This window comes from Leiobunum rupestre, chromosome 3 (genome assembly GCF_980474605.1).
Source record: "Leiobunum rupestre chromosome 3, qqLeiRupe1.1.hap1, whole genome shotgun sequence".
Taxonomy (NCBI): Eukaryota; Metazoa; Arthropoda; class Arachnida; order Opiliones; family Sclerosomatidae; genus Leiobunum; species Leiobunum rupestre.
Genome location: NC_143386.1, coordinates 8,408,954 through 8,436,656, shown reverse-complemented (window position 1 = coordinate 8,436,656; position 27,703 = coordinate 8,408,954). Strand labels below are relative to the sequence as shown.

The following is a 27,703-nucleotide window of genomic DNA, read 5'->3' as shown; positions in this document are numbered from 1 at the left end:
ACATCAGAGAAAATGACAGACAAAGTACAGTTTCACGTAAGCCGGTGTCAAATCGTTTAAGCTTAACAATACTTCGATATTGTTAAAATAAATTAATAACTTATAATTGTGGAAAACATTTATTAAAGGCAGCCAAATATGCGGAAATGAGAGATTGAGTCTTACGAGTCTTCATCTCGTTTAGATTGATTATGTAATCCCAATTTAAAAATGCTCTTTTAGTTTACAGAAATTGTAATATTTAAAATAACAAAACGGCGTATTATATAGAAAGTTCGTAATTATTCCTTTTTCTTGATAGCTTTAACCTGTTTTTGAATTGGTTTCTTTCGCTTGTCGCTCTCTTTGGGTTTAACTTTAAATTTCTTTTTTCTCTTCTTGGCGTAAGGTCCCAATCCTTTTCGGACCATATTCCCTCTCCACCAGGCTTGCACCTGAAGCGGGACACAATAATTGACACCCTTTCAAGGGAGTTGACAGTGTTTTGAAAATTGGGGATAGTAATTTTTATTTTATTTTATTCGGGATTGTAACGTGTGGGACAAATTTAGTCCTCTCGTCCACCTGATTAATCAGGGCGAGATATGTGTAACGGCCACGCCAACGGGGGGATACGTGGGGACAGGGGTGGAGATTGGTGGTCGTCCTTACACGGCCATCCACAAACTCTGCCTCCCAGACGCTTGGGATTACAGGAGTACGCCAATAATTCCGGCTGGGGATAGTAACTTTGCCTTTTTAGCCAACATAGAACCACGTAGCGGACGATCATAATTTTCGTCTGCTATTAAATAGGGGAAATCGTCTGCTTAGCAGTCATAATCGAGCAGTTTATGAACTTCTCGCGTTGACCGCTACGGGGCTCTACGTGAATTGAAAAGATTAATTGTGGCGGCAGCAGTGGCGTAGCGAGGGGGGGCGGAGGGGTGGACCGCCCCGGGCGCCACCATTAGGAAGGCGCCCCTTTTTACAAGGATGATTTTGGCGCGTTCATCCCTTCTACTTCACCTCTCTTCCTATCCTCCGTGGAAGTATGATTCCGCCCCGGGCGACAATGGCCGACGCTACGCCACTGGGCGGCAGTGACAATCGCAAATTCCTATTTCACACTCACAAGGAGAGTACTCGGGGTGTTAATTTCCGATTTTGTTCAAATTTGGGCGTAATGCAGACCTATATGAGATATGAAATTTCCCAAAAGGAGACGTTGCACTACCCATTCGATATGCCATGGCAACCGAAAATGTTTTTGACCACTTAAAACATAAATAAGATTTTTTCCTTATTTCACATAAAAATTGTTACAATTTTACCCCACAATTTTCCAATTTACCTAAATGTGGTCCAAATTACCCATTTCGTGATTTTAAATTTTTTTTTTTAAATTTTCGTAGAAACCGAGAAAAGGACATTTTTTTTGTTTTCAGTGGTTAAAAATATTTTCGGTTTTGACAGTAGGAATAGTAACAAACACAGCACCCCACACAAGGAGAACGCAACCCGTCTAAAGTCGTGCATTTTCTTGCGTACATTTTTCATTGGTTAGACGCTTTATCGCTTGCTGCCGTCGGAAGGGGAAAATTCGGAAATTGTCTTCCCCCTTTCCGTAAAGCGTGCAGCGTAAGAGCTCGTCCAATGAAATTTGTACACAACACTGCGTTAGCGTGTTTAAAGGCTAGCTGCGTTCTCCTTGCGTTTGTTGCTCCTAGCTTCAACAAACTTCTCACGATAAAAGTAAATCAAGATTGCTCCTAGCGGCATAAAACGTGAATTTCGTTGATCCACCATTGAACGCCCCACTTGATACTCCCATTAAAGATATAAGCTCCGAAATAATAATAACAGTGGATTGTAAACATTTAATCAAAGCTTCACTGTCCCAGAAACTTTAACAATATTTGACCCTCTTTTATAAACGTGTAATTTAACATTCAGATTTTGACTTTGTCATCTTTTTATATTACATTATCTATATTATGAGTTAGGTTAATTATATTGTCTGACACAAAATGGAGCTACAAACTTTTAAGTTAAAAAAAAATTATTTTAATAAAAATATTTATACTTAAATTTCTGTGTAATTAACAAGTTAAGTTTTCTTTGTGAGCTTGAATGCAAAGTCCCCAAGCTCTTATTTAAAAATAACGGCTCTAAAGGAACGGTAGACAACTAGGGCCATCTAGCAATCAGTTGTTTGTTCATAAAAAGTAAGGAGTCGTATTGAAAAACAATTTCAAAGTAATGCCATCTAAAGAATGGGGGCTGTCAAAAAGGGGGTAAGCACCGGAGCTTTTGTCGCTCGCAAAAACAGCCACATTCTTTCTTTCTAGGAGCAACAAACACAAGGAGAACGCAGCTATCCTTTAATCACGCTAACGCAGTGCTGTGTACACATTTCGTTGAACGAACCAATGAAAAATGTACCCAAGAAAATGCACGACTTTTGACGGGTTGCGTTCTCCTTGTGTGGGCAGTGCTGTGTTTGTTGCTCCTAGCTTTCTTTGACGTCATCACGGTGTAGACCCCTTTTTTGTCAACCCCCATTTCAACGCTTGCATCACGAAGACGTGTTGGAATTGTTTTACAAAAACCACTCCTTAGTTTTCCTCCTTGACTCAGATAACATCGATTTGAAGTATAATTCTACACGCCGTATGCAAAATTTTGGGTTTATTTTTTATTATTATTATTTTTAAAAGCTCGTGTACAAAACGCGGAAGATATTTCCCTGGAAACCGGTAAATCATTTTTGTTAGTTTTAGTTCATCTACTATTGTCACGTATTGTTTGTGTTTGTATGGGGGTGTATGATCATACGCATAATAATTAGAAAGAATCTTACCCTAATTATGGCTTTAATTTCGATAGCCTCTCTCTCCATCTTTCGACATAGAGTCATTTTTTCAATGGTATCTTCTTGTATAGTTTCAATGTAGCGTTTACACTGTAAAATGTGTTTTAAAATGACAAACAAGCCGGTGTTTTTTTTAACTTAAAGGCCCCTTAAACATCGTTTACACCCAAAAAATTGTTCACACATACGCCACAAACGAAATTGGCGCTGCTGTGTAATTTTCATGTAACGACTTAATTTTTGCATGAAGCCCAGACTTATTGAAAATTAAAAAGCTTCCAAAACCAAAATAAAATAAGTTTACATCGAGGAAAAAATTAAAAATTATTGGATAGAAATGTTAAATTGATTATTATAAACTATTGTTATTGTTATTTGTTCCTAAAGGTATTTATTAAAGAAACAAAACTGTTATTTATCACCATCAATCTAACCTGCTGGTGATTCGACCAAAAAGATAAGTATAATGTTTGGTCTGTGTTTAAAGGGCCTTTAAGTGTGTGTCAGATAACACAGATTTACCTCCTCCGTCATATTAGTAATGACGTATTTTAACGATTCTATTTCGTTTTCTAGTTTATCAATTTGGTATTGATTACTTTTTAATTGATCGCAGACCGTGATTTGCCAAGAATCCCTATCTTGTAGTAATTCCTAAAAAAATATATATTTAATAATATTAAAATAATTATAAAAATTATAAAGGCCTGGTTAACCTTAATTTTAATTTTTAAGAAGTATTCCAAGCCTTCGTTTGTGGAAATTTCTCCACGAAAGCTCGATTTAAAATCCTGTTTATTTTAAAAATGAATTTATAAATTGAATATTTAATTGAGGGAGTGTTTTTCCATACGTGTTTCTCGTTGATTAGTTCAGCTTCTTTATCTGCTAGCAAATCTTTGGCGACAGTTAGATCGTGTTTTAGTTTGTCGGTTTCCATTTTTACTTTATCTTTCAATTCCTCGGTAACGCGTTCCAATTTCACCCTAGTGTTTTCCACCTTGTTCTCTAAAATTCCCAGTTCTAGTTCGGATTCTCTTTTAACGGTGGGTAGCTTTTTGATAAGGCGCTCAATTTGTGATTTATTTTCTGCCAGCCTAATTTTGAAGACAAGTTTTAAAAAATTTATTTCGCAATTTTCTTTTTTAATATTCCACTAACTTGTGCGAGTCTACTTACTTTAGCTTTTTGTAAGTTAGTCGACTTTGTTTTAACCTTTCCATTTCTATATTTTCTATAAATTTCACGTACGTTCCATTTTTGTCAATTTCGGTTAAAAGGAATTCTATATTTTTAAGAATTTGTAAACGTTCGGTTTCGAATTGGTTTTCTTTTTTGTCTGACTGTTAAAAAAATCGTTAACATTTTGCTAAAAATTAAGCGATAAATCTATATTATTTCTTTGGGAAACATTTTAAGTGAAGTTAATATTTATTGGACAATATTTTAGACTTATGATTAGGTTTATTATCTGCAAATTAAATATTCTTACCAGATTGACATATTTTGTAATATCTAAATAGTCTACAGTTTCTTCAAAAACCGCCATCAACCAGTATCTTTCTACCGTATTAAATTTATTTGGAATTTTTAAATTATAATCATTTAATTTTAAACCTTCCGCCATTATTTTACGTCTTATCGAGAAGGTCTGGCGTATTTTTGACAACAAAGCCCGTCCCTTAGCAACCTATCGTAACAGAGATAAACTATTGCCATCTGGTGACTGCGGCGAGAAGCTTAAGTGAAAGATTTCTTCGTGACCACGTTCGGCCATCTTGCTGTGTCTGACGGTGAGGTATGTTGAATATTTAATGGAAATTTTAACTTTTTATAACCTTATTAATCTAGTAATATAGCTTTAGTTATTAAAATCAGACTATAATCTATCGAATAAACCTATATTATTATTAAATATATTGTCGTAAGTGAAGATTATTTCTGATTGAAAACCGATGTTATACTACGTGGTTATGAGACGTGAACCGAGGCTTACAATTGTTAGTGTATATTGTAGTATTCATGTAGTCAAACATTTTTAGGTCTAATTGAATCGCCTTTAAAATGGCTGAAGCTGCGACAAAACCGAAAAGAAAAGCAAAGACTGAGATTACCCCTGCTGCAGCTGCAGCTCCATCGTCAGTGTTGAAGATTAAAGAACCAGTTAAAGTTGGAAGGTAACATTAACATTCCCACTTTTACAATCTCGCAGTAGTTCCATTATATATTTTACTTACCCATATTTTAAAATATGCAGGTTATATTGCAAAGGAGTGTTTGTTGGATATCGAAGAGGTTTGAGGAACCAGCATGAACATACCGCACTTTTAAAAATTGAAGGTGTTACGAGGAGGAGAGAAACTGGTTTTTACCTAGGAAAACGATGTGCTTTTGTATATAAAGCTAAAAAGTAATTGATATCTGATGATGGTTTTTATTTATTTCTTGAAAGATTTGTGAATTAACTTATTTATTTTTATTTCGCAGCAAAACCAGAGTTCCTGGCAAGAAAGATAAGTTTACAAAAATAAGAGCTATTTGGGGGAAAGTAACCCGTGCACATGGTAACAGTGGTGTAGTTAGGGCGAAGTTTAAGCGAAACTTGCCAGGTAAAGCCATGGGAAGAAGAATTCGAATTATGCTTTACCCATCTAACATCTAATCTTGTATAAATTTATGGAAATAAATGGCGTATGGCTGACATTGGTGTTTTCTTTTTGTAAAAGGCTTTTTTAAATAAATTTATAATGAAAAATTTACTGTCCATTTGAAAAAAATGTTAATTGACTAAATTGTTTAGAAATCAACCACTTATATACAGTATAAACAACTTTATTCAAAATGCTAGGTGTTTCAGTCTGATTGCACAGACCATTATCAGGTGAATGAAACACAGATAGTCGGAACAAAACGCGTAGCGTTTTCAATAAATGTGTTTATACTGTTGATTTCTAAAAAGTTAGTATGTTATGCACAGGTTATAGCCAATTTCTTAGATTTATGTTCATTGAAATATTTTATTCTCAGTTTTACAAAAGACGCACAAAATTTTTATTATCTGACATTATATTCTTTTTCGAACCAAGCAAAATCTTCTTCTGTAAAACAAGACTCATCTTTTTTAGCTTTTGGTTCAGTTTTATCGAAAACTTGATTTTTGGATAGTTTCTCTTTTTGCCACTTAATAACATTTTGAGATATGTTGTTAGATACTGTTGAAGAACTTAACTTCTTCAAAAATAAGAGATTATGTTCGGTTTGATCATCTTTTCTTTTCATTCTAAACTCTTCAACAATGGATTTAACTTTCTTATTTTTGAGAGATTTTCTTTTCTTTCTTTTACTATTTATGGTAGTTCTAAGAAGGTTACCCTCTTTTCCAATGATGTCAGCTGTTGTTGAGCCTTCATTGGTGTTAAAATGTTCCAAAGCTTTTTTTACCAAAGAGTTAGACATAATACTTCGTTAATTGTTTTAAAACATTTGTAATTTTGCTAAAAAAACTTATTTTCAAATTTCAAAACAACAATTTACTATGGGCGTGAGAAAAACGTGCATATTACGATCAGATTTACGAGCAGACTATTTTCGGACAGCATTGCCAGATTTTTAAAAGTTAAATTATCATTCCATATCAGGCTGAAAAAAAGGGAATTTTTTAAACTGGACCTGTGGCCAGTAGCATTGAATTGGAAATAATACTGCTAGAATTACAATTACGATTTCGGTTGCCATGGTTACGTGGGACCTGTTCTGATAAGACTACGAAATTCATCTTTATAATTAGGTGGTAGCGCCATCTATATTTTGTAAAGTTATATGGCTAAAAATAAATAATTATTAGCTAACTCACCGTAACTTGAGTTAAAAAGGATCGTGTTGACAGAATAAAATTAATTTTAAACAACTTCAAAGGTTTGTTTGATCATAGCCACTAGAGACAGATGCCGCCACGGTAGAACGATAAAGTTGATAAAGTCTCCTTATCGAACGAAATTGGTCCCGCGTCAGACAGATTTAGTTGTACCTCTATTTATTCCCAACTCAATGGCCAGTAGAGCCAAATAGTATGGAGTAAATAGAGATAAAACAACCGGAAGAGGTCCGCAACGAAACGTTCACCACCGAGGGGGTTGACAATGGGGAAAAACATCTGTAAACCTAGCGTTAGTTTGTTCCATGATGAAATTATACTTCTCAAAATATCCATTAATGTGAATTTAAACTTTCGAACATTGGCAACACTGACTTGAGGCAGCCTCATAGAAATCTCATAGGTAACTAGAATGCTGCCGCCTACGGCCGAGCTTGTCGCCAGTTCGTTTTGAACCTTTAGTCAATGAGAGGCCGTAGAGTGGTTCCGCCAAGGAGGATAATAATTATCCTTGGTTCCGCTAATAGCTGAAAACTATTCGTGAGTTCTGAACCGTTCAACTAGTCCCCATGCGCACTATTCGGCAAAAAAAATTCTAGAACTACCCAAATGCAAACTATTCGCAGACAAGAACCTCTTGTTGAACCGTTCGGAACCGTTCTAAATGGTACCTGCTCAAGAGCAAGTACTTGCCGGAACTCAAGGTTGAAATCTCTAAAATTCGTCTGCACATCGGGCTGCGTACGTCAAATCGTACGAATCACAACTATTCGTCCAAAAGTTCTGAACTATCCAGAACTTTTGCGTGACGTCACAGCTTAGTCCTAAGCCGTTCTCTTAACGGTTCAGAACTCACGAATAGTTTTCAGCTACTATCGCGGGAGCTAGGTGACGTCATTCTCTCTGGTGACATTAAATTCTTGGCAGAACCACTCTTTGAGCTCTGATTGGCTGAGATCTGGCTATCGTCTGCCACGGCGTTTGGTCCATTTGCCAGTTACACGGCAGCATTCTAGTTACCTATGAGATTTATATGGGCAGCCTGGCTCTGGACTCGGTGCGATTTTTTGGGCTGTGTGTGATAAAGGGATTTTTAAGCGAAAATCATTGATTTGGTGGGATTTTTGGCCTGAATTTTTGAAAAAGCACTATTTCCAGAAATTCATAAACCGAAAATATCAGACTTCTATAATCACAATAACCATAATATTAAATCTCTTGCAATTTTAAAAATTCTGCTCATTTAAGCGTACGTTTCAATCAAAGAAGATGGTAAAATGACTTAACAAAACATTTCCTATAGATTTTTTTTATAAAAATTATTAGTAATTTTTATTTAATTTTTTTCCCGCGCTGGCGTACGAAACTTGAAAATATTTGGTATGTTTTCCGCTGAGTTTTGGGAAGGGGCATGGCTAAAAACGTGCAAGGTTCCTAGAAATTAATTTACGCTAATATAGGTTGGCTGGTTTGGCAGCATTTCCTATGGGCAGTTTTGAGCGCGTTCATTGGCTGTTCGATTGACGTCATCATGAGACTTGGAGAATTTCTTTAAGTTTTTCCCAGGGCCTTCAGGAAGCTAGATTTGGTGTCAGACGGACAGCGCTTTTGCCTAAATTATGTCATAATATTAAGTAAGTACATTTTTTTCAACTTTATTGTTATTTAAGTATTAGATTTTATTATTTTATTTATTTTGGATTATTTTTAACCAAAGTTAGACGTAAATATATTGCAATTTTTAAAATGCATGCCATTATGACTTAAGACTAGGCCGTTTTTATTTAGGTTTTTCATTTTTTATATCAATATTTATTCTTTTACATGGTTTCCAAAAGCTAATAGGATGACTGGTACAAGATATGCGGTTGCAGTGTGCCAAAATTGTTGAAAATCCACCAAACAATCTGAAGAAACCCAAAATATAACTTATTATCAAAAGTGGATCCACTTTTGTTATTATTGATTCCGCAAAGATCCTGAGCTGCAGAACGTGTGGGTTGTGCGTTGTAGAAGGTTAGACAAATTTAATCCAGAAACATCGCGTATTTGCTCAGAACATTTTAATTTGGAAGACTTCAAAAGGGTTCTCCAATCAGAACTGACGGGGATTTCTCGAAAGAGAATCCGAAGATAATAGTAGGAAAAAGCACAAAAATTGTGACTTAACATTTGTAACCCTTCAGGTTCATTTTCCCCCGTATACTTATTTTTTTTTACTTTTTCTGTGTTTTATTTACTTTTGTTATTACGTTTTCACCGCACTCTTGACCCTCTAAATTTACAGTTTTTGTTAAGTATTCGTAAAGCCCCATACGTCAAATTTCTTAGAATTCCGAGCTCTATTTAATGAAACTAATCCCAGTGTTAAATATAAATTTAATTTAACGATAAACTAAAAACTTAAATAACTTTTGAACCATACATACAAATTAATTATTGTTTATACGCCTTATAGAACTCGATCAAACCCCACGATAAAATATAAAATTAAGATAATTAATTAAACCATTCTCTCAATATAAATTATAAACTAAATCCCTGCCTTCGGCAACGTTAATATTAATCCCTCGCTAATGAAAATGTTTTTCTCTCGGTCACAAGACCGTGTTGCAATACATTCAGCGAACTTTCCCAGCCCAGATTTCCCTAAAACTTTCCGAACTAAACCAGTAAAGCTCCCTCAGCTTACAGCGATCCCATGAAGTCATTTCAAGTCCACAAGCTTCGTATTAACTATCAGGTAGCACGATCCCAAGAAAAGTGGACGTTTTCCAAGGTTGCCGCCATAGGGTCAAGAGGGCGCCCGGACGTTTCCGCTTGGAGACAGAAAATCGGGAACCTCGAGACTCTCTGGCATATCCCCCCCCCCGCAATCCCAAGCGACCTCTCGTAAATCGGACAACGTCACCACCGCATGACTAGACACGAGTCTTAAATACACCAATGACCTAGGTAAAATGGGAGGTCACCAGTTGCTTTTTGTTTCAACCCCGCTCCCCAATAATCCGAACAAAACCAAGAGACAGAGCCCCAAAAAGGGAGAAGTTGAGAAAGCTTGACAGAACGGTAGAGAACTGGAGAGAACTCTGCTTTTGGCAGAACTCGACAGAACTCAACTTTTACCAGGAAGGAAGTCCACCTGCATTATCCGGAGAAACCATGTCGAAATAAATATAAAATAATGTGCGATGAAGTCGCGCTTAAATATTAATTAACCCTCAATGCAAACCACATGATCGGAACAACCCTCCATAATTGCCTAGATGACCCACAGCCAGGACATTCCGACCGGAAGAGTATAAGCCGAGCAGTAATGAATCCGGGAAGCGTAATGCCCTCAGCACCCTCGAATCACCTGTTGATCACCCAAAATCTAGACGTACCGAGGGAAGAAAACCAGATGACCGAGACCGAATCCCTAGCCTAGCCGGACATTTGAGACTGAAACCCGAAGTACCTACGCCCCCGTCAGCTTGTGAAGTAAAAGAATATAGGAAGAAACCCGCAATCCGGCCGCCAAACCGTAGACGAGTAAATAAAGAGAATTAAAGAAAAGTGTGAATAAAGAAACGCGTAAACAAGCATCCCCCAAAGACGTCCCGTTCTGTGAAGTGCGTGTGTCGGGCATCTTACGTAAACCGAGGAACGAGAAAACCCGTAAACGGAGAGACGACAACGTAGCGGAGGACACCGAAATAAAATGATGAGTAGAATTTCCATCATAAACCCGCTTCGTTTTTAAATTTTTGGATAACACAACACTTGTATTTGTTATATGTAAAATTATAATTGTAATGTTCAGTTTAATTGGAAAATGAATTTGTCCAATAAATTCTGGTTTAAAAAATATATTTTTTAATATCAATAAAACAATTTACACGCCTTCAATTTTTGTAAAACACTCGAAAATAACCGAGAAATTTGCGGCGGTAGAGCGCTTAGCGAGAGACACGGGACGGGATGGGAGTCTCATGAAGACGTCACAAACGCGGACGACGAGAGAGTGAAAATTTCCTGAGATTTTAGAACCGCGAACTGGCCCCCCTTGGGTTTGGCTGGAAATTTTGGAACTGGACTGCGGGATTTTCACTCGTCAAACATTGGCAACACTGTCTTGACTCTGGAGCGCGGGCCGCGGGAGTTAAAACTGGAGGAGAGAATACTTCCCTCCTCCAAATTAAAAGTCTAGTCCGATTTGAAAGTTTAGAATTTTTTTTAGCTATGGCTCCGAAAAAATGTTATTACGGTGATTGTCGAAGTGATACTAGGTTATTAAAAGGTGCAAACTTGATATTTTATCGATATCCAAATCCCAAAAAGCAACCAATTAAGTTTGAGCATTGGTTAAGAGCCAGTGGTTGGGACTTGACTTCATCTGAAAAATTTAATTATTCAAAATCCCCTCGATATATTTGCTCGAAACATTTTCTTGGTAGCGATGGGCCTTCGAAATTAAATCCGAACCCAGTTCAACTAAATGGAAAGGTAATCATATATTAAAATTATATTGGTTATACATATTTATTAAAGAAATTAAAATATTCTATTCATTTGCACCTATAGGTTGTAATCTGGAATGATCGTAGAAAAGTTATCATGAAAGATAATGTAGGAACAATTCCAGTGATAATTAACCAAACAAGTGCCAATTCTAGTAATGATAATCAATTGTCTGAGGCAATCAGTGTTGATCCTGAATATGAAAATTCAAATGTACGTATTTCTTCTTCGAAAATGTATACTTTTCTTGAAAACTGATTAAGTTTATATTATAGGCTCAGGAGCCCCTGGAAATTTCAACTTCAGTGTCACTAAAAAGGAGTTATTCATATCAAGAAGTAGCCAATATCGTCAAAAAGAGTAAACCAAATCAAGACTTCTCAATAACACCTTCTGCCCTGCCCCTTAATAATGAAAATGTTGAACTATTTTCCATTGATCTTCTAAATAAGAAGTTTGGGTGTCCTCCAAATTGGACTACTTACTATGACATTGACTATGCCAAATATTCTAAAGCCAAAGGAGAGGTATTGGCCTTGTCGTATTATATTTATAAAGATCAAACAACTCGCTTGACCATATTGGGGAAAGAAGTACCTTCTTCAAATTTCCTTATAGAAGAAATTAAAACTAAAATAGACGACATTGCTAATATTCCCAAGAATCTAGAATATCTTCAAAAATTTTGTCTTTGTCCAGGAAATTCAAAGGGAGACTTCCCAAATATTATTGCATTTGGAAGCGGTGTTTATAACCACCTTAGTGACTCTCTTCACTCGAAGGAATGTTTACTCGTGTTCCAAAAAGATGGTAGAGTTCAGCGTTGCACGAAATGCAAAAATCTCCGCAATGTTTTACGAAAACTAGTATCGAGAAATAAAGCTTGCACCCCAAAGAAACGACTTAGTTTCATGACCAAAAAACAGCTAATTTCTAGTGTAAAGAAGGCAAAGAGAATGGAAATGTATTTCTCAAAACAAACCCAACTTATAAGACTGAAATACCACAAAATGATTCATGAAGAGGGCCACGTAATATCCAAAAAAGATTATGATATATTTGAAAAAATACTTAAAACAAACATGGATTCAACGCAAGACTTTTCACAGGCTTTTTTAAAACAACAGCTATCCGCTATTAAGGTGGAAAATAATGAAGGGTAAAGTCTGTCATTTAAGGATGTTCTTTAAAAAATTATTATATAATAAAAGTAATTAAAGAAACTCTTACCCTGCACTAATTTTTGATGCTTTCATTTGAATATTATGATTTTGAAGAATGAAACCCATTTTCATGTAAAATTTAGCTTTACCTGTGATTAATGAAGTTAATATTACATCTTGAGCAGTAGTCTTTAGCTCCAAATAATAAATATTCTAATGAATATCCATTCGATATTAAGTCATTTGACAGCCTTTTAGAAGATTCGTTACGAGGGCTGTTTTGTGTATCCTAGAATTTTTCAACCATTTCGCAGATAATAGATTGAAATCTATGCTCAAGAATATTTATGATGTTTAAAACGTTTCATATTAGTTTATAAAATGGGTTAGTATAACTTAACCTGAAAATTCTGTGTAAATTTTATTTTTCAGGGGGGGGGGGGGGGCAGAAGCAGTGGCGTAGCCAGAAATCCTTCAAGGGGTACGAGAAGGGGATGAAATTTTAGTACGGCCAAAGTTACACCCAAGGGGGTGTTTGACACCATCCCCTTGTCTACGCCACTTGGCAGAATAAAAAGATTACATAGAAGTTGGTGCCTTCACACATGGATTAAATAACCTAAGGTTATTTAATCGATGCTTCAAACCATGTGCAAAATAAAACTAAATGTAAAATTATCAAATGAACAAACACTTATAGTATGAAACCATAAGCCTATCAACCCTAAGTTTGAAACGAAAGGCAGTGTTGGTTCAAGCAAACGACTGGCGAAAGTACAGCGCTAAATCTACCCGGTGGCGGAAAAGAAAAACGTAACGGGTCCCGCAATGCATGATGCCAGATGCTTTGGTAAGAGAGGTGCGTAGAGAGAGAAAGGGGGAAGGAAGAAGCTTCAATTTATTTCTACCAGGTGCCGATACTATCGCCTGATTTCTTCTTTTTCGCCCGTCCAGTGGTGGTACAAAGGGCGCTATGCGCGTTTCAAACTTAGAGGTTATAGGCTTATGATGAAACCACAAACAAACAAAAGATTAAAATACGCTACAACACAAAAACCGAAAAAAAGTCCGAACAGCGTTGCGAAGTATTATAGCGTTTTCCATTTGACTGCTCAAGATTCGCTCTGAATCTGTCTCTGACGTTATAGATCTCGCCCCAATCGACTGATCGACTAGAGTAAAACCGCAAATGGAACATTCCATGAACATATTCCCGCGCTTTGTTGTTTTTCATCTGCTAGTAATTTAAATATTGGCGTCTTGGTCTGCCATTTTGCGAAAATTTGCTCCGATCTCGATTTCGATCTCGATCCGTTGATCTGTCAAAATCGGCAGATCGGTTTTGGGCGATCTCGGAGCACCCGAGAGCGCGAAACTTGATCGGAGCAGATCCGAGCACGCTAATGGAACATAAAATGTTGATCAGAGCGATCTAGAGTGCTCGAGAGCAGTCAAATGGAAAGGAAAACGCTACAACACAAGTGGCTGAACGCAGCTATAGAATTTCACTAGGTGGCTATGCCCGTCACGTCAAATTTAAATTTGAAAGACGAAGTTTTATAGGCTTACATTGCGAGTCCTGATATAGTTGGCCGTGGTTTGCCCATGATGAATGTTATCGTACATAATAGTGTTTTCGTCTGATACGATTTTGAAAACGTGTAACGTCACAGCTGTGGTGTTAATAGTGGCCGCCATGACAGTTACCGTTTTTTATGAACAGGAAAATTACATTGGTGACGTCGTGAGTTTCGAATTGAAACCACTCTATACTGTTCTTACTAGCGTTGATTAGTTCCATCACCAGTAAAATAATAACAATTAATAAGTGTGTCAATTGGGAATAATGATCACCGAACTGATTTTCAGAGCTAAGCAGCTGGCAAATACGCAAGTCATTTAGCCGTTCTAGCGACGTTTATTGCCTTTTAAGTCAGGTGGCCGGGTTAGATTGCGCAATCAAGATTCAGTCAGGAAATTAATATTAAAACAATATGAAGTGTCATGCTGATTGTTATCATGTTATTTATGGTGCCATGCTTCTACAATGAAATTACAGATTTAAGGTTTCTCAAAAGCCTATTGAACCTATCAGTGCCGTAACTACCTTTTCTTGGGCCCTGTGCAAAGTTCAATTTTTGGGCACATTATTTTTTGGGTAAATTACTAAGACAAACACAGAACGAATTGAGCAGGTAAACAATTAATAGCGTTTTCCATTTGACTGCTCTCGAGCACTCTAGATCGCTCTGATCAACATTTTATGTTCCATTAGCGTGCTCGGATCTGCTCCGATCAAGTTTCGCGTGTTCCATTTCGCGCTCTCGGTTGCTCCGAGATCGCCCAAAACCGATCTGCCGATTCTGACAGATCAACGGATCGAGATCGAGATCGGAGCAATTTTCGCGTGTTCCTTTTAGATTTTTTGGCAAAATGGCAGACCAAGACGCGAAAATTTAAATTACTAGCAGACGAAAAACAACAAAGCGCGGGAATATGTTCATGGAATGTTACATTTGCGGTTTTACTCTAGTCGATTGGCGCGAGATCAACTACGTCAGAGACAGATTCAGAGCGAATCTTGAGCAATCAAATGGAAAACGCTATTAGATCTGAAATTTTATGGTACAAGTTTGTAGGCGTGATGTTCAACGGTGAGAACAATTATAGTTCTATGCATACACTTTTGAAATTGTAATGTAATTTATAACCGAGCTCCAGGTCATTTGGCGTATACAAATTCAAATTATAGAGGGTAATATTTCCATTTACTAATTTTATTTAGGCCACCCTCACATGACTAAAATCATGATTAAATATAGTTAAAATCAAATATTTAGCTTTGGCTGTACAAAAAATAAAAATTATTAATACATTATTAAATTTTAAATCATGATGATTAGGACACCCTGCATTTCGAGAAACCTCTAAAATTCAAACGGCAGCGTTCCACTTAAATAGCCGCCGTCAGTTCCGTTAATTTAGTTTGCTTAAAATTCATTGCAATTTTTAGCATAGGAAAAATCTAAGATGACCATCAACCGCGTAGAAATTGAATTTAACAGATTTAGTTATGAACGTGGTGGGTACTCTCTCCTCACCCTATCTCCACCTCCGACTTAGGCCAGGTATGGGCTGGAAACTGGGCTTCGACTCAGGCTTACTGAGAGGGTCCAGGCAAACTGGCCGCCTCGGAGGAGTGGGTAGCCTGTTGTGGGGCTGTGGTCCTGTTTCCCAGCCTTTTGGGGAAACACCGGGTGTCCGGGGCCAGCTGTGCCGGGTTACTTGGGCCACTGTGTGTCCGTCGTTCCCTTTTAGGAGCTATTTCTGAAGGGTTTGGCTCTCAGGATGTCGACTGGAGTTGCTATAGCATCCGCTCTTATTCCCACTGCTGTGTGCGAAGTGAGGGGTTGGTCGTCCTATTGTTGCACTTTCTGCTGGGTTGAGTGGTCTGCGTCGAAGGTGAGACCGTCAGTGGTAGGGTTCTCTTGCTGCCGTGTTCTGTCAACGGTCCTGGCTGTGGAATCTGGCGTAGGGCAATATGATGAGGTCCTCCAGTGGTGTGCACTCTGTTTGCGGTACACCGGGCTACCAATCAGATACACCTTTAATACACCTGAAATGATAAGGGGCCCCAACTTCAAGGGCCCGCTGTACCGTCGCTACAAAACTGCCTAGGCCCTGTCCTAACAAATCAATTGGATAGTTATAACAAAACAATAAAAAATACGACGATCAAGAGAAGTCTAATTGAATCGGATTTCAGGATTTCTTGCCGAATTTTTGAAAAAACCTCCGGATTTCTTGGAAATTGTACGTTTTTTTTTAATGTCGAATGTTGGCGAAACGAGTCTACAAACTCTACATGCTATAGGTGGAGCGTCACTCTGTCGAGGTAGCGCCTATATGATCAAGCGTCTGCTACCGAGAAATTAGAGAAAATGCCGTATTCACTAGGAAACACAAAACAGTGTATATTTAAAATAAAATGTAAATGTTAACCTTTTATATCTTCTATTTCATCTATCAGAACCCTCTAATAAGCGTCATTGCTTGAATTAGTTAATTAATCCAACGTCATTGAGTACCATGAAACGTCCTTATGCAAGTTAGGCTATTGGTTATCAAACGTAAATAGCGAGAGGGTAGTAACTCGTAAAATCTTTGAACACCTGATTACTGTTTTTTGAAATTCATTACTTGATTTCAACTGACTCGGGGGGCGCCAAAGGATCGCCGATAGTTATTTTTATGGATTTAATATTAAACTCATTATTGTTGAAACTTGAAGAGTACACTTATTTTAAGTAAAACCCAAAATACACTTATTTTAAGTAAAACCAGAAGCCTATAATAAGAGAAGCCTCTAACCACGGACTGTAAATTTTAGACTATAACTCACCCAAAATCGTGAAACGTCTCGTTTTCGAACTAGAGGTATTCGGAGGGATATAGATTTGTTTAGGCGATATGTGGCCAGAAAATATAGTCCTCTCGATATATTCATATTGCCGAGACACTACAATCGCATAAAAAATATAATGCCAAAGAAGAAATTAGAATTCGGCCAATTTAATTTCCGAGAGTCTATTTTAAAATATAGATCTCATATCCAAAGGATTTTATATGCTCGAATTTGGATGCTATATAATTTATTATGTGATATAACATAATTTTTTAAAGAATATACAATGTAAGAATTTTGCTCTTTAGATTTCCAAAAGTAAAATCTAAACTTAAACACCATTCAATGTTGGTTCGGCGTCCAAAGTTGCAGTAGTTGAAGCTGAAATAGTTGAAGAACCTCCCTGGACTCCGGGCGAAGACTGTGCAGTTGATTAACGCTTCAAGAAATAGTCCAGAATTGTGTCAGTCGTTGAGGTATCCCCGCTGGTTGTAGTTGTATCACCTTGGCTGAAGCAAGAGCTTAAAACTACGGCCAGAAAGGCAGCGTCCGTTGAGGATGATTGAGGATCTAAAGAAATTACATCTCTTTCTGGGGTGGAATTTTCTCCGGGACTACTCCGTACGTCCGTTGGTCGTATTCTTTTAGTATCTTTCGAAGTGTTATCCCTTTCTGAGAGTGGCCTTTTTGTAGGTCTACTTCGCTCGGTCGTTATAATTTCAGCCGGAGTTTGAAACAAAGATGCAGGGGCGGCTTAAGGGCCGGGCAAGCCGGGCAACTGCCCGGGGCGCCGTTTTGAGAGGGGCGCCAAAATTGAGTTGGCGCCTTTCTAGTTATCAAGAATTGGATTTGTTTATAAAATTTGTAATGAAAGCATAACATAATTTGAAAAATCTTTAGCTAATAGGTGGTTAAACAAACCCCTCTCTGACTGTCTTGCCCCCCTGTTGAAAAATGCTGATCTATGCATAGAAAATTCACAGCTTGGGCAGTATAAAGAGAAACCACTGACAAACCAGTAATGTGTCCAATCGCGGCAACACAAACTGTATAATAATGATCTTTTATTTAAAGGACTAATACCAAAATGTCCAACATAGTCGATGATCGTTTTTTTTCGACTATTTATTTTAAAATAGTAAATAAACCATAAAATTACGGTGCATACATGTAGTTCTGACGGATAAAGCATTTTAATTGTATTTTCATTATAAACCAGGGTATATAATATGAAAAAGAAAAAGTGGTTAGGCGATACTACAAGAATAGAAGTGTGTCAGAATTTTAAGTCCGGTGTACCTAGCAACAGGGGCCATACCACCGGAGGCCTATCATCATAGTGCCCTACGCCAGCGTCCCCAAGCCCGGACAGGTGACCAATCCAGCATGGGTAGTAGCGTGGGGCTAGCCGGTAAGAATTTTCCTTACACCGATTACGTAATCATTAATGAGTTCAGATGATTACGATGAGTACAGAATGATTATGGTGAGAACATAATGATTACAATGAGTACACAGGCAACCTAAAACTTATAAATTGTTACAGATGAGTAATTGAGTACGGGATAATTCCAATGAATAAGCGTGATTACAGATGATTACGCACTTTACAAATGATTACACGTGATTACAGATGAGTACGCGTTATTTCATAATGATTTCGGTGATTACAGATAAGTACGAAGATTACAAATGATAACGGGATTACAAATGAGTACAAAAGATTACAGAAGAATACGTAATCATTACAGTTAGCCACTCAACCCAGCAGAAGGTGCAGCAATGGGTGGACCAATTCTCACTTCGCACACAGCCGTGCGAGTAAGAGTGGATGCTATAGCAACTCCTTCCAACACCCGAACTACGTAGGTAAAGAGTCATACCCTTTGTAGAAAGCTCCTGAAGGGAAACGACGGGACACAGCGGTCCACATAACCCGGCACAGCTGGCCATGGAGATCGCGGTGTGACTCCAAAAGGCCGGTAAACAAGGCCAACGTGCCCTTACACGGAGGCCCGCCGCCCCATAGCAGGCTACCCAATCCGCCGAGGCGGCTAGTTTATACGGACCCTCTCCGTTTGCCTGAGTCGAAGCTCAGTTTCCAGCCAAACCTGGCCGAAGTCGGAGGTGGAGATAGGACCATTTGATCAGAGCTAACATCTCCCAGTGCGCCACCGCCCTTATGGGTTACAAGAGCCGGACCCCTTCTCCCCGGTAAACCCACCAGTTATTGCACACTCTAACCAATTTAGGGCCACAAGAATAGAATTAAGCCCAAAGTAATACAGTACTTCTATGTACTTGCTTGCTATTTCGTTGTCATTTATCCAGCTTTATGATAAATAAACTAGCAGGCCATTTTCAAGAATTCTATTTGTTTCTTAGACTGTTATGAACCTGCATTTAATATTCTAAAATGCATTTAAATCGTTTTCGATAGCTAGTTCTTAAGCAGTCTATCGGTACGATTTAATCTGTCCGTGGTTACAGTTAGTCTCTTCTATTTTACGCGCACGCGCAGAAAGCCATTTATTAGTTTCAGTTAAATAGTTTTTGTTAGATATATATTAATAAGAGTCACGTTGAATTGAATTAAGTTGTCCGAGAAATAGAAGCATTCTGGTTCTTTTTATAAAAAAAAGTAAATTAAGAGAAGCCGTTAAAGCAGAAAAGCAAGCGACATCTTTAAAAAGTTCATAAGTGTAGGCCTTAAAAAATCCCACAAAAAGTTTCTTAATTAAAGCAACTAATGTAATGAATAAAAGAATTAAGTTTACTAAGAACAACCCGTGAGTTAAAAATAAAAAAATCCAGGGGTTATTTTTATCTTTAACTCACGGGTTCTTCGTAAACTTAATTCTTTTATTTCACATATTAACCCTGATACTATTCAGTATGGACATTATAATTAATGTACTTAAGGTATACTAGTCTTGCCATTTTACCTAGTGTTTCAAGCTCCATGTAAAATGACCCTGTAACATAAAGAAGGTATTAAATATGTTTACACAAAGTATTTAGAAAGTGATTAAAGGGATTATTTATTGTTAGGAAAACGGTAAATTTATAACATGGACATGGTAATGTTTTTTACGGGTGGGGGGTAGTTTAATTTAGTCTCAAAATAAGAGGGGCGCCAAAAATCCCCCTTGCCCGGGTGAAAAATATTTCTTGAGCCGGCCCTGCAAAGATGCGTGGCGTTTAACTATCCTTCTTCTAGGTCGTTTGACCTTTGGTTGGGGTGACTACGCGGTAGCAAGGGTTGATGAGTTTGACGTACTGGGTGCATCGCTGGAGATCTCGGAAGTTTTGACACGAGCCTCGCTTCTTTCGGGTGCCAACGATTCTGAATTCTTTCCAGATTTCTTAGCCATTTCTTTAAGGTTAAGAAAACACGAGACAATCAAGATGATCTGATATTTACTGACTAAGCCTAACATTTAAAATTTCAAAAAGCGCGCTGTTAGCACGTAATAATACAATAATTTAATATTACAAATACAATTGGGGGATTTTAAAATTCATTTTGTGCGTTAAAATACGCCGCCATGTTAGGGTATAAAAGCAAGTAAATAAGCCTGCTATACCTCATAATGTAAAGGTATTGTCGCGTGCAAAAACGTAATTTTGAAATCGGTCAATAAATAAATAAATAGATAGATAAACTCTAAATTTAACAACTACAGTGAAATAGGATCTTAAATACTTTTGAGGATGCGTACTTTAGAAAAAAAATAAAATGTTTCTAAATTGTATATGTAATCATTACACTCTGGTTTTTTGTTTATAAGTGGCCTATTCATCGAGAGAAAAAAATTAAGAATTGTTTATTTATATAAATATCCCCAAGTTTAAGGTTTTGTGCAGTAATTCAGACGTTCAATTTAAAAATAAAGGAAGTATATTGTAAAAATCGTAAAGAAATCAGATGTTAAGAGTAACAAGACGTACGACGGTCAGAATACACACAATCCTCCTAATGTGTTAAGTTTGTTTGAGCTATTCACAGCAACCTGCAGCGCCGTTATCACAACCAAAATATATCCACGGTCACACATATATACAAATTTACACTTATTTGTTACTTCTAGTCATACTTTGAAAGCATCGGAGATTCCTTCGATCAGTGTAACTCTTATTTTTTACTTCTGATAACACTTATTTGTTACTACTAGTCAGCCGTTGAGTGCCACACTTATTTCTTCTGGTTATACGACAAAGACTAGTTCGATTAGTTTCATACTTATTTGTTACTTCTTATCACACTTATTTGTTACTTCGGATCACACTTATTTGTTACTTCTGATCACACTTATTGGTTACGTTGAGTGTCACACTTATTACTTCTGGTCATACGCCGAAGACTAGGTAGATCAGTGTCATACTTAATTGTTACTTCTGGTCATACGTTGAAAGCGCGGCCCACTCTGAACGGCCTTGAAAAACGGCAGAGGGAAACGGGCGCGTAGACCTCTATAAACACGCGGATTTACAATGTTGGAAATTGCGGGGGTCCGTATACGCTGCCCAAAAAACCTTACTTAGAATTAAATTTAAGGAACGTTTTTACAATTCTAGGTTATATGTAAACCACAGCTATTCAAAAATATAACTTTCATGAAAATCGGACTTAAATATGTAGATTTTTAGGCGGAAATATAAAAAATTGGGGTCCCGTAAATTACCCTGAAAACTATACTTAAATTTAATATTTACTGATATGACCGAAGTTGTAGGTCCGCTGAATCCTAACCTATCCAATAATATTTTTTTTAACGTTATCGGACTTAATTTTAATCAAAATATCTACCACATAAAGGAAATCACCGAAAATAGTAAATTGGGCAAATTCCCAACTTCTTGGGCTCCGATTTGAAAGGCTATCAATGGTAATATATGTACTTTTGAACGAGATATCATTGACTCTTCTAGTTATAACCGTTGAAGAGGTATGCGTGACACGGCGGCATCGGCGGCAACGGCTACACTGTACGTGAGACTAATACACACAAATCCTTAGGATTGTGTGTAAAAACGAATTCTTGGGCCTAAATGAAATGAAAACGAGTTAAGCCTTGTTCTCTCTGGGTGTAACTCTCGAATCTGCAGGGAGTTAAAGTTTCTTCATGACTCGAAGCGTGTGCTAAATCCAATGTTGTCAAAGTGAGGTGAAATTTATTGCTGTTTGCAATGTCGAGAGATTTGTAAGGGATCCGATTTGTGTATTGAAGAACCTACCGGGGTTCCGGACAAGGAATAAGGAGTCGCTTTTGTAATACATAACTCCTTTATTTTGTTTTATTTCCCTTGTATCTCCCTCACATTGTACTGTTTTCCTGTACATACAAACGGTATATAATATCTCCTCTGTATATGTATAATTTGTATTGTCCACTATCTTAAAGAACTAAAAGAACTAAAGAACTAAAGAACGTCGTTTGAACAATACTAAAACAGGCGTATTTGTATGGGTATGAGCAAAAGTGACATAATTACCAAAAGTGTGTCAATCGGACCTAATTTCGTAATGAATGTTTCGAGTGAAATACAAGTTGGGAGGGGAAAAGGGAAAGGATGCCTTGGGGAGGAAAGTAAGTTAAAACGCCTCATAGTGAGGAACGGAGGAACTAAGTAGCACTGGTCAAAGTTAGTGTATTTTTTTATTTTTCGTCGTTCTGTGGAGATGCTATCGCAGTCTTGCATGTGGTCGATCTCGAGTTGAGCCCAAGTGTACCGCAAGTGTTTATCTTTGTATATTCGTATTTATTTCCCGAAATTCGTCTTAATTGTACAAGGCTTAGATGTATTTCAATTCTAACAAGTACTTAGCCTTTTTAGCAAGTACGCTGCTAGAGAAATAATAAGTTGTCACAACTCTATTTCAATTTCTTGAGTTAGAAAAATATAAGTATCAATATTTTTATTTAAACACTTTAAATATTACGACTTGTCACGTAAGATCGACAGAAACATGGCGTCGCCTTGAAGTTGTTAAATATTCGATTACGAAGTAAAAGGTCTAAAATATCCACGTGACTCCCGACGTTGTTGTTCAAATTTCTAGAGTGCTCTGCTTAACCGTTGACGTTTTTCCTAACCACTCTCGTGCCGTCATTCTTCCTTAATTTAAATAATTACATTCTTACTAATTAATATAGTTTCTGCTCTCCAATTTTTTCAAAAGCCCCTGTTTTAGCTATCACCGTAAAATGCCCAAAATCCTGGTGTAAATTAGAGATAAATGTTTACCATAAAATGGAAATACATTTTACTTTTGGCAATAAGTATTAAGGATCCTATTTCATGCCATTGTTAAATTGTCCGGTTATTTACTTTATTTATTGTATTATTTCTAGCTCTGTTCTCTCTGGCTCGCGTTAAATACGCAAGCACTAGCGCGCGCTTTTATAAATTTTAAATGTTAGGCTTAGTCGGTAAATGGCTGTTAGTAAATTTTAGAAAATAGTAACAAAATTTCTGATCGTCGTGACTGTCTAATGTTTCCGTAACTTGAAAGAATGGCTAATACATCTGGCACGGGGAATAGAAAATCCCCTGCACAACCCAAGAATTCCAAGTCATCGGCACCCAAAAGAAGAGTGGTTAATGTCAAAACTCCAGAGAAACTTAGCAATGCGCCTAGTGCCTCAAAACCCTCAACCCTTGTTAAAAAGGGCGGCACTAAACGCAGCGCGTCATCATCTCAGCCAACGGCCAAACGACCTAGAAGAGCGACAGCTCCAAATGAATCGATATTTGTCACCAGGGCCGCTGCCAAACGCAATTCATTGTCTTCGAAACTTCCGTCTGAAAGGGCAACAATTAGAGAATCAGTGGTTAAAGGACGTAAAAGAACGGCCAACCCAACCACATCGGGCATTGTTACGAAGGGTGCTGAAAAGACAAAGACCAGGAGAAGCCGACATAGAAAAAGATCACTTTCAGAAAGAGATGATACTTCGAAAGACCAGCGTCCAACTGAAAGGGACAGACTAACGAACGTACAAAGTAATCCCGAAGGAAGCTCAATCCCAGAAAGAAATGCCACTTCTGGAGACGAGGAAGAGTTAAGTACGTGGACTATTATCACTTTACGTCCTCGATCATCCACAACGGATTCTGGCTCGAATACAACCGGTGACGAAGATAATTTGGACTCGCCACTCTCCTCCATTCTGGGTGCACTAATTGGCGCGAGCCTCAGCCAGAGCGATCATAGCCATAACGGACTTCAGTCATCACCTCCACACAGCGCGGCTACCTCAACGACTGGCGCAATTGGATCTACACCTCTAACCTTTTTCGGAGCCCAGACAGACCCTCCAGTGTCCAAATCTTTCGACATTCCAACCCGAAATTCCACCTCCGCGACTCCTTCGACCACATTGGATTCAGCTCCAGACCGTGACCCAACAATAATAGAGTTCTTAGACTACCAAGAGGATAAAAAATAACTCTAATTTTTATTGGCAAAAATTTTGAAATGTGTCTGCTTAAAAAATTTTAAATAAACGTTTTCCGTTAAATCACGTTGTCGTTATTTCCTGATAGCATTGGCCTTGATATTAGACAATACAACGTCACTAGGCAATTTATGTTCTTCAACAACACCCGAGCTGTTAACTTTACCCTCGGAGTCGTTTATTCAAATTCAATTCTATTGATCTCGGAAAGGGTGTTACCCGGTTGCATCCACTTAACCGTGATATTACTTATGCTAGATTCATTAACGTGACGATATTCGGGTGTGTCTTTGTCATACCGTAATAAGAACAATGGCTTATTAATCGCGTCACCCGTTGACCTTACCGTTTCCCCAGTAAACCTATTTAGTAACGGAATACGAGAGTATAAAGACAACATAAACCAGCGAATCCTCTTCATTTTATCTCTCGTTTCCCCTTCTTAAAAACGTTATCGAAAAATATGGTTACTTTGCAAGCTGCCATTTCAATTTTGGTCATCACGTCTTTTGCTTTGCCCTCTAGTAGCGGTTTTATTCGACTCTCCTCCAAACCTTTGACTTTTATAGAAAGTAATAGGAATGATACGGAAGAAAGAGGTCACCGTAAAGCTAACCACAAGGACGACCCGCGCCAATCTGGTACGCCATCCACCGATCCCGGTAGAAATGCGCCATTGGGACTGCTAAAATTGAAATCTGGCTCCGTGGCTGGTGCCGCGTTACTGGGGATGGCTGCCCTTGCCGCTTTGTTACCGTCGTGGAACGGTTTGAGTTCCTTTGTTAACCCTCAACCTTACCCAATTTATTATCGCCGCATGCTGCATCATTTGGAGAAACGGTAAGTACTTGTTTATTTTTGGATTTGAAACGTTATTGTTTAGGTATGTACTGAAAAGGAAGAATAACACTAGTATGGAAGGTAAAGTTTCCGTTATTACTTACTCCTGCTGCGAGCTAATATCTACCAATGAAATTTATATACACGTCGCAGCGGGATGAGTAATTGCGGTTTTCGACAAGTGAGTATATTGACCTTCACAGCTAGAGTTACACTTCCTTCCTCGAAGAATCGCTTTAATCCGAATTAGGACACCAAAGTCGATTCACGAGGCGAGAGTGCTGGGGTCGATAATGATAAAACTTTTGGACTGTATTTGGTAGATCAAACGCGATGGAAATACCCACAAAACCCAGCAGATTCGACTACGCCGATGACCAACTAATTGACGTACCAAAAAGGACAGATTATCATCAAACGTCCGATGACTTACTCAGGGACAACGACGATATCTTACAAAATTGTCTAGTTGAGTTGCGAATTGTGAACGAATCGTGTCAGAATTCCTTCATTTGCAAGATAAACAGAAGTCCTCAAACGTGGGGTAGCGTTTGTAGTCGAGCCTTGGAGTTATCTATCGAGTAAACGATTATTTTGGTGGTGGCATTTCTTCCCTTTCTTCAAATTAAAATGCTTCTTCAATTACATTTTCTAGAACGAGTTATATCGCGGGAATGGATCTTCCACCCTTTGTTACAGAGAACATTTACAAAGCTTGGAAAAGGGGCAAGGAATTTAGTTTCGAATGCGATCTTCTATACAACTGTCGTAAGAACGTACCTCAATTGATGAACGCCATTGACGGCTCTTGGCTGCCATCTTAAGTTCAACGACTCTTAACAAATCTTAATTTATTTCTTTTACACATTAAACATGGATCGTCAATTTAATATTTTTTATTCTGTTCATCGGTTTGTTCAAATACGAAAAATATAAATTCATGTTACATAATGATAAACATTTTTTTCCAATAAATATATTTTTACGAATATACGTTCTTTGACTAGAAAACTACGTTATATCATAAGTTTATAATTATGTATTATATAAGTGTGTCAGTTCCATATCTCTCGAGTATTTAATTTTTACTAAAATAATCAAACGTTTTTAGCTAACTCAGACAAAGTCATTAAGCTTAATAACTGGTCTTTGACTCCTCGCAGGAATCCATACCTCTACTTGGAAAGCTTATCCTGCCGTATCGCGTATGGTAAGATTACTCTGACGGCTTTGGCCCCGCCTACGAAATAAAAAAAATCCCCTCTGCGTGCGCTCCCCTCTCACGTAGTTGTTTGTTAAGTTAACATAGTGACGTCAAAAACACCGTCAGCTACATCGAGACGAAAATCTGTCGCGATAAGCATTCCAAGTAGAGGTATGGATTCCTGCTCCTCATCATAGTGAGCATCCGCAAGGGAGGCGCAGAGGCACTGGGCCTGCCATAGTCCATAGACGCTTATCATTTTGGGGATGACGTCAATTCCACATGTAACGTAATTACTCATAAGTATGCCTTTGTTTATAATTTCCATAGAAAAAATTTCAATGAGACCTTGTTTCACATAAGCCAGGTTCACACTTACCCCTAAAATCGCTTCGTTTAAAACCAGCGTGAGAAATCGCTTCGTGTTGGTTCGGGAAGCAACTAGTCCAAGCCGTTTCGTTTAGAATCGCTTTCAAAACGACAAGGCGGGGAAGTAAAATTGCTCGTATTTTCCAAAATAGTGGGTATAAAATTCTAAATAATGTCAAATAGTAGTACTGTATAATAAACATTAACTAATTGTTTTTGGATACATTTGAGTATTTTCAAAATTCTGGTCATAATTTGAGTATTTTCAAAATTCTGGTCATAATTTGAAATGACGTTAAGCCTTGGCTATAAGGGAACCGAGGTGAAGAGATTTCGCACGTCCGAACGAAGAATTATCGTCGACGGTCAACACTGGCATGCAAACTGACCTAATCTAGGTTTTAAGCTCTAGTGTGACCGTGGCTATAGAGCATAGCAACGATTTGATTTGGGTCGGCGGCGGCGTTTCGCGAAAATCACCCGGCGGCGTTGATTTTTTTCAGCAACGGCGGCGTGAAGGGGTGAAAGAAAAAAATTTTGAAGGAAAAAAAAAGTTACGTAGAAAATCTCAAAAAAATTCGGTGGCAGGATAAAAATTTACTATCGGCGGCGCGCCGAAAAGAAAATGTCTCGGCGACGGCGGCGTTGGATCGGCGGCGCTAGGCTCTAGTTTCACCGAGAGCTTCACACGGAACACACAATAAACGGACCCAATAATGCAAAATGGCTTGTAATCCTTGCGCTATTGTAAAGGTTACAATGAAAACGAGGCACGAGCTAGGCCAGCCACGCGCTAGGAGACAGGAGTTCTGATCGTTTTCAAAATCCACTTCACTGGGTTCCGTTTCCCATCATTTGGTGACGCGTTTTTCGTCACGGAGTTGGAAGTGAACAAGGTTTCATTAAAGAAAATGCTTTTATGGCATAGTTTCCTTTTAACGTTACATACTTAAAAGTTATTACATTACCTATGTTATCAGTAACTATTTCGACCATCTGACACACTTATGGAACGTAATTATAGACTT

General features: G+C 37.9%; 5 protein-coding genes across 5 annotated transcripts; 3 read left to right on the top strand and 2 right to left on the bottom strand.

Moving 5' to 3' along the window:
* Positions 1 to 224: 224 nt before the first annotated feature.
* Positions 225 to 4,149, bottom strand: LOC149949321 (dynein regulatory complex protein 9-like). Its single transcript, XM_090169234.1, has 6 exons — positions 4,034 to 4,149; positions 3,708 to 3,951; positions 3,571 to 3,645; positions 3,377 to 3,508; positions 2,843 to 2,944; positions 225 to 434 (listed from the first exon to the last, which is right to left on the bottom strand). Exons 1-6 carry the CDS (start codon positions 4,075 to 4,077, stop codon positions 282 to 284), a joined length of 750 nt encoding a protein of 249 aa, XP_090025360.1. The 5' UTR covers positions 4,078 to 4,149; the 3' UTR covers positions 225 to 281.
* A 345-nt stretch (positions 4,150 to 4,494) lies between these two features.
* RpL35A (ribosomal protein L35A) lies at positions 4,495 to 5,555 on the top strand. The gene is made up of 4 exons (XM_090169194.1): positions 4,495 to 4,652; positions 4,897 to 5,031; positions 5,112 to 5,264; positions 5,342 to 5,555. Exons 2-4 carry the CDS (start codon positions 4,919 to 4,921, stop codon positions 5,514 to 5,516), a joined length of 441 nt encoding a protein of 146 aa, XP_090025320.1. The 5' UTR covers positions 4,495 to 4,652; positions 4,897 to 4,918; the 3' UTR covers positions 5,517 to 5,555.
* A 319-nt stretch (positions 5,556 to 5,874) lies between these two features.
* Positions 5,875 to 6,419, bottom strand: LOC149949319 (uncharacterized). The gene has a single exon (XM_090169192.1). The coding sequence runs from the start codon at positions 6,308 to 6,310 to the stop codon at positions 5,909 to 5,911; it is 402 nt and encodes a 133-aa protein (XP_090025318.1). The 5' UTR covers positions 6,311 to 6,419; the 3' UTR covers positions 5,875 to 5,908.
* A 4,452-nt stretch (positions 6,420 to 10,871) lies between these two features.
* Positions 10,872 to 12,394, top strand: LOC149949318 (uncharacterized). The gene is made up of 3 exons (XM_090169413.1): positions 10,872 to 11,216; positions 11,295 to 11,444; positions 11,507 to 12,394. Exons 1-3 carry the CDS (start codon positions 10,953 to 10,955, stop codon positions 12,392 to 12,394), a joined length of 1,302 nt encoding a protein of 433 aa, XP_090025539.1. The 5' UTR covers positions 10,872 to 10,952.
* A 12,331-nt stretch (positions 12,395 to 24,725) lies between these two features.
* LOC149949317 (uncharacterized) lies at positions 24,726 to 25,926 on the top strand. The gene is made up of 3 exons (XM_090169412.1): positions 24,726 to 25,102; positions 25,426 to 25,683; positions 25,758 to 25,926. The coding sequence occupies exons 1-3, from the start codon at positions 24,726 to 24,728 to the stop codon at positions 25,924 to 25,926; spliced, it is 804 nt and encodes a 267-aa protein (XP_090025538.1).
* Positions 25,927 to 27,703: the final 1,777 nt, after the last annotated feature.

Bases quoted from the DNA above. Each gene is read 5' to 3' on its own strand.
- RpL35A (XM_090169194.1), top strand. From the start codon at position 4,919: ATGGCTGAAGCTGCGACAAAACCGAAAAGAAAAGCAAAGACTGAGATT. The intron at 5,032-5,111 runs GTAACATTAACA...TAAAATATGCAG, and splicing joins GAACCAGTTAAAGTTGGAAG to GTTATATTGCAAAGGAGTGT. The intron at 5,265-5,341 runs GTAATTGATATC...TTTATTTCGCAG, and splicing joins TTTGTATATAAAGCTAAAAA to CAAAACCAGAGTTCCTGGCA.
- LOC149949318 (XM_090169413.1), top strand. From the start codon at position 10,953: ATGGCTCCGAAAAAATGTTATTACGGTGATTGTCGAAGTGATACTAGG. The intron at 11,217-11,294 runs GTAATCATATAT...TTGCACCTATAG, and splicing joins CAGTTCAACTAAATGGAAAG to GTTGTAATCTGGAATGATCG. The intron at 11,445-11,506 runs GTACGTATTTCT...TTTATATTATAG, and splicing joins CTGAATATGAAAATTCAAAT to GCTCAGGAGCCCCTGGAAAT.
- LOC149949317 (XM_090169412.1), top strand. From the start codon at position 24,726: ATGGTTACTTTGCAAGCTGCCATTTCAATTTTGGTCATCACGTCTTTT. The intron at 25,103-25,425 runs GTAAGTACTTGT...TGTATTTGGTAG, and splicing joins CTGCATCATTTGGAGAAACG to ATCAAACGCGATGGAAATAC. The intron at 25,684-25,757 runs GTAAACGATTAT...TACATTTTCTAG, and splicing joins GCCTTGGAGTTATCTATCGA to AACGAGTTATATCGCGGGAA.
- LOC149949319 (XM_090169192.1), bottom strand. From the start codon at position 6,310: ATGTCTAACTCTTTGGTAAAAAAAGCTTTGGAACATTTTAACACCAAT.
- LOC149949321 (XM_090169234.1), bottom strand. From the start codon at position 4,077: ATGGAAAGGTTAAAACAAAGTCGACTAACTTACAAAAAGCTAAA. The intron at 3,646-3,707 runs GTATGGAAAAAC...TAAAATAAACAG, and splicing joins AACTAATCAACGAGAAACAC to GATTTTAAATCGAGCTTTCG. The intron at 3,509-3,570 runs GTTAACCAGGCC...ATATTTTTTTAG, and splicing joins TCTTAAAAATTAAAATTAAG to GAATTACTACAAGATAGGGA.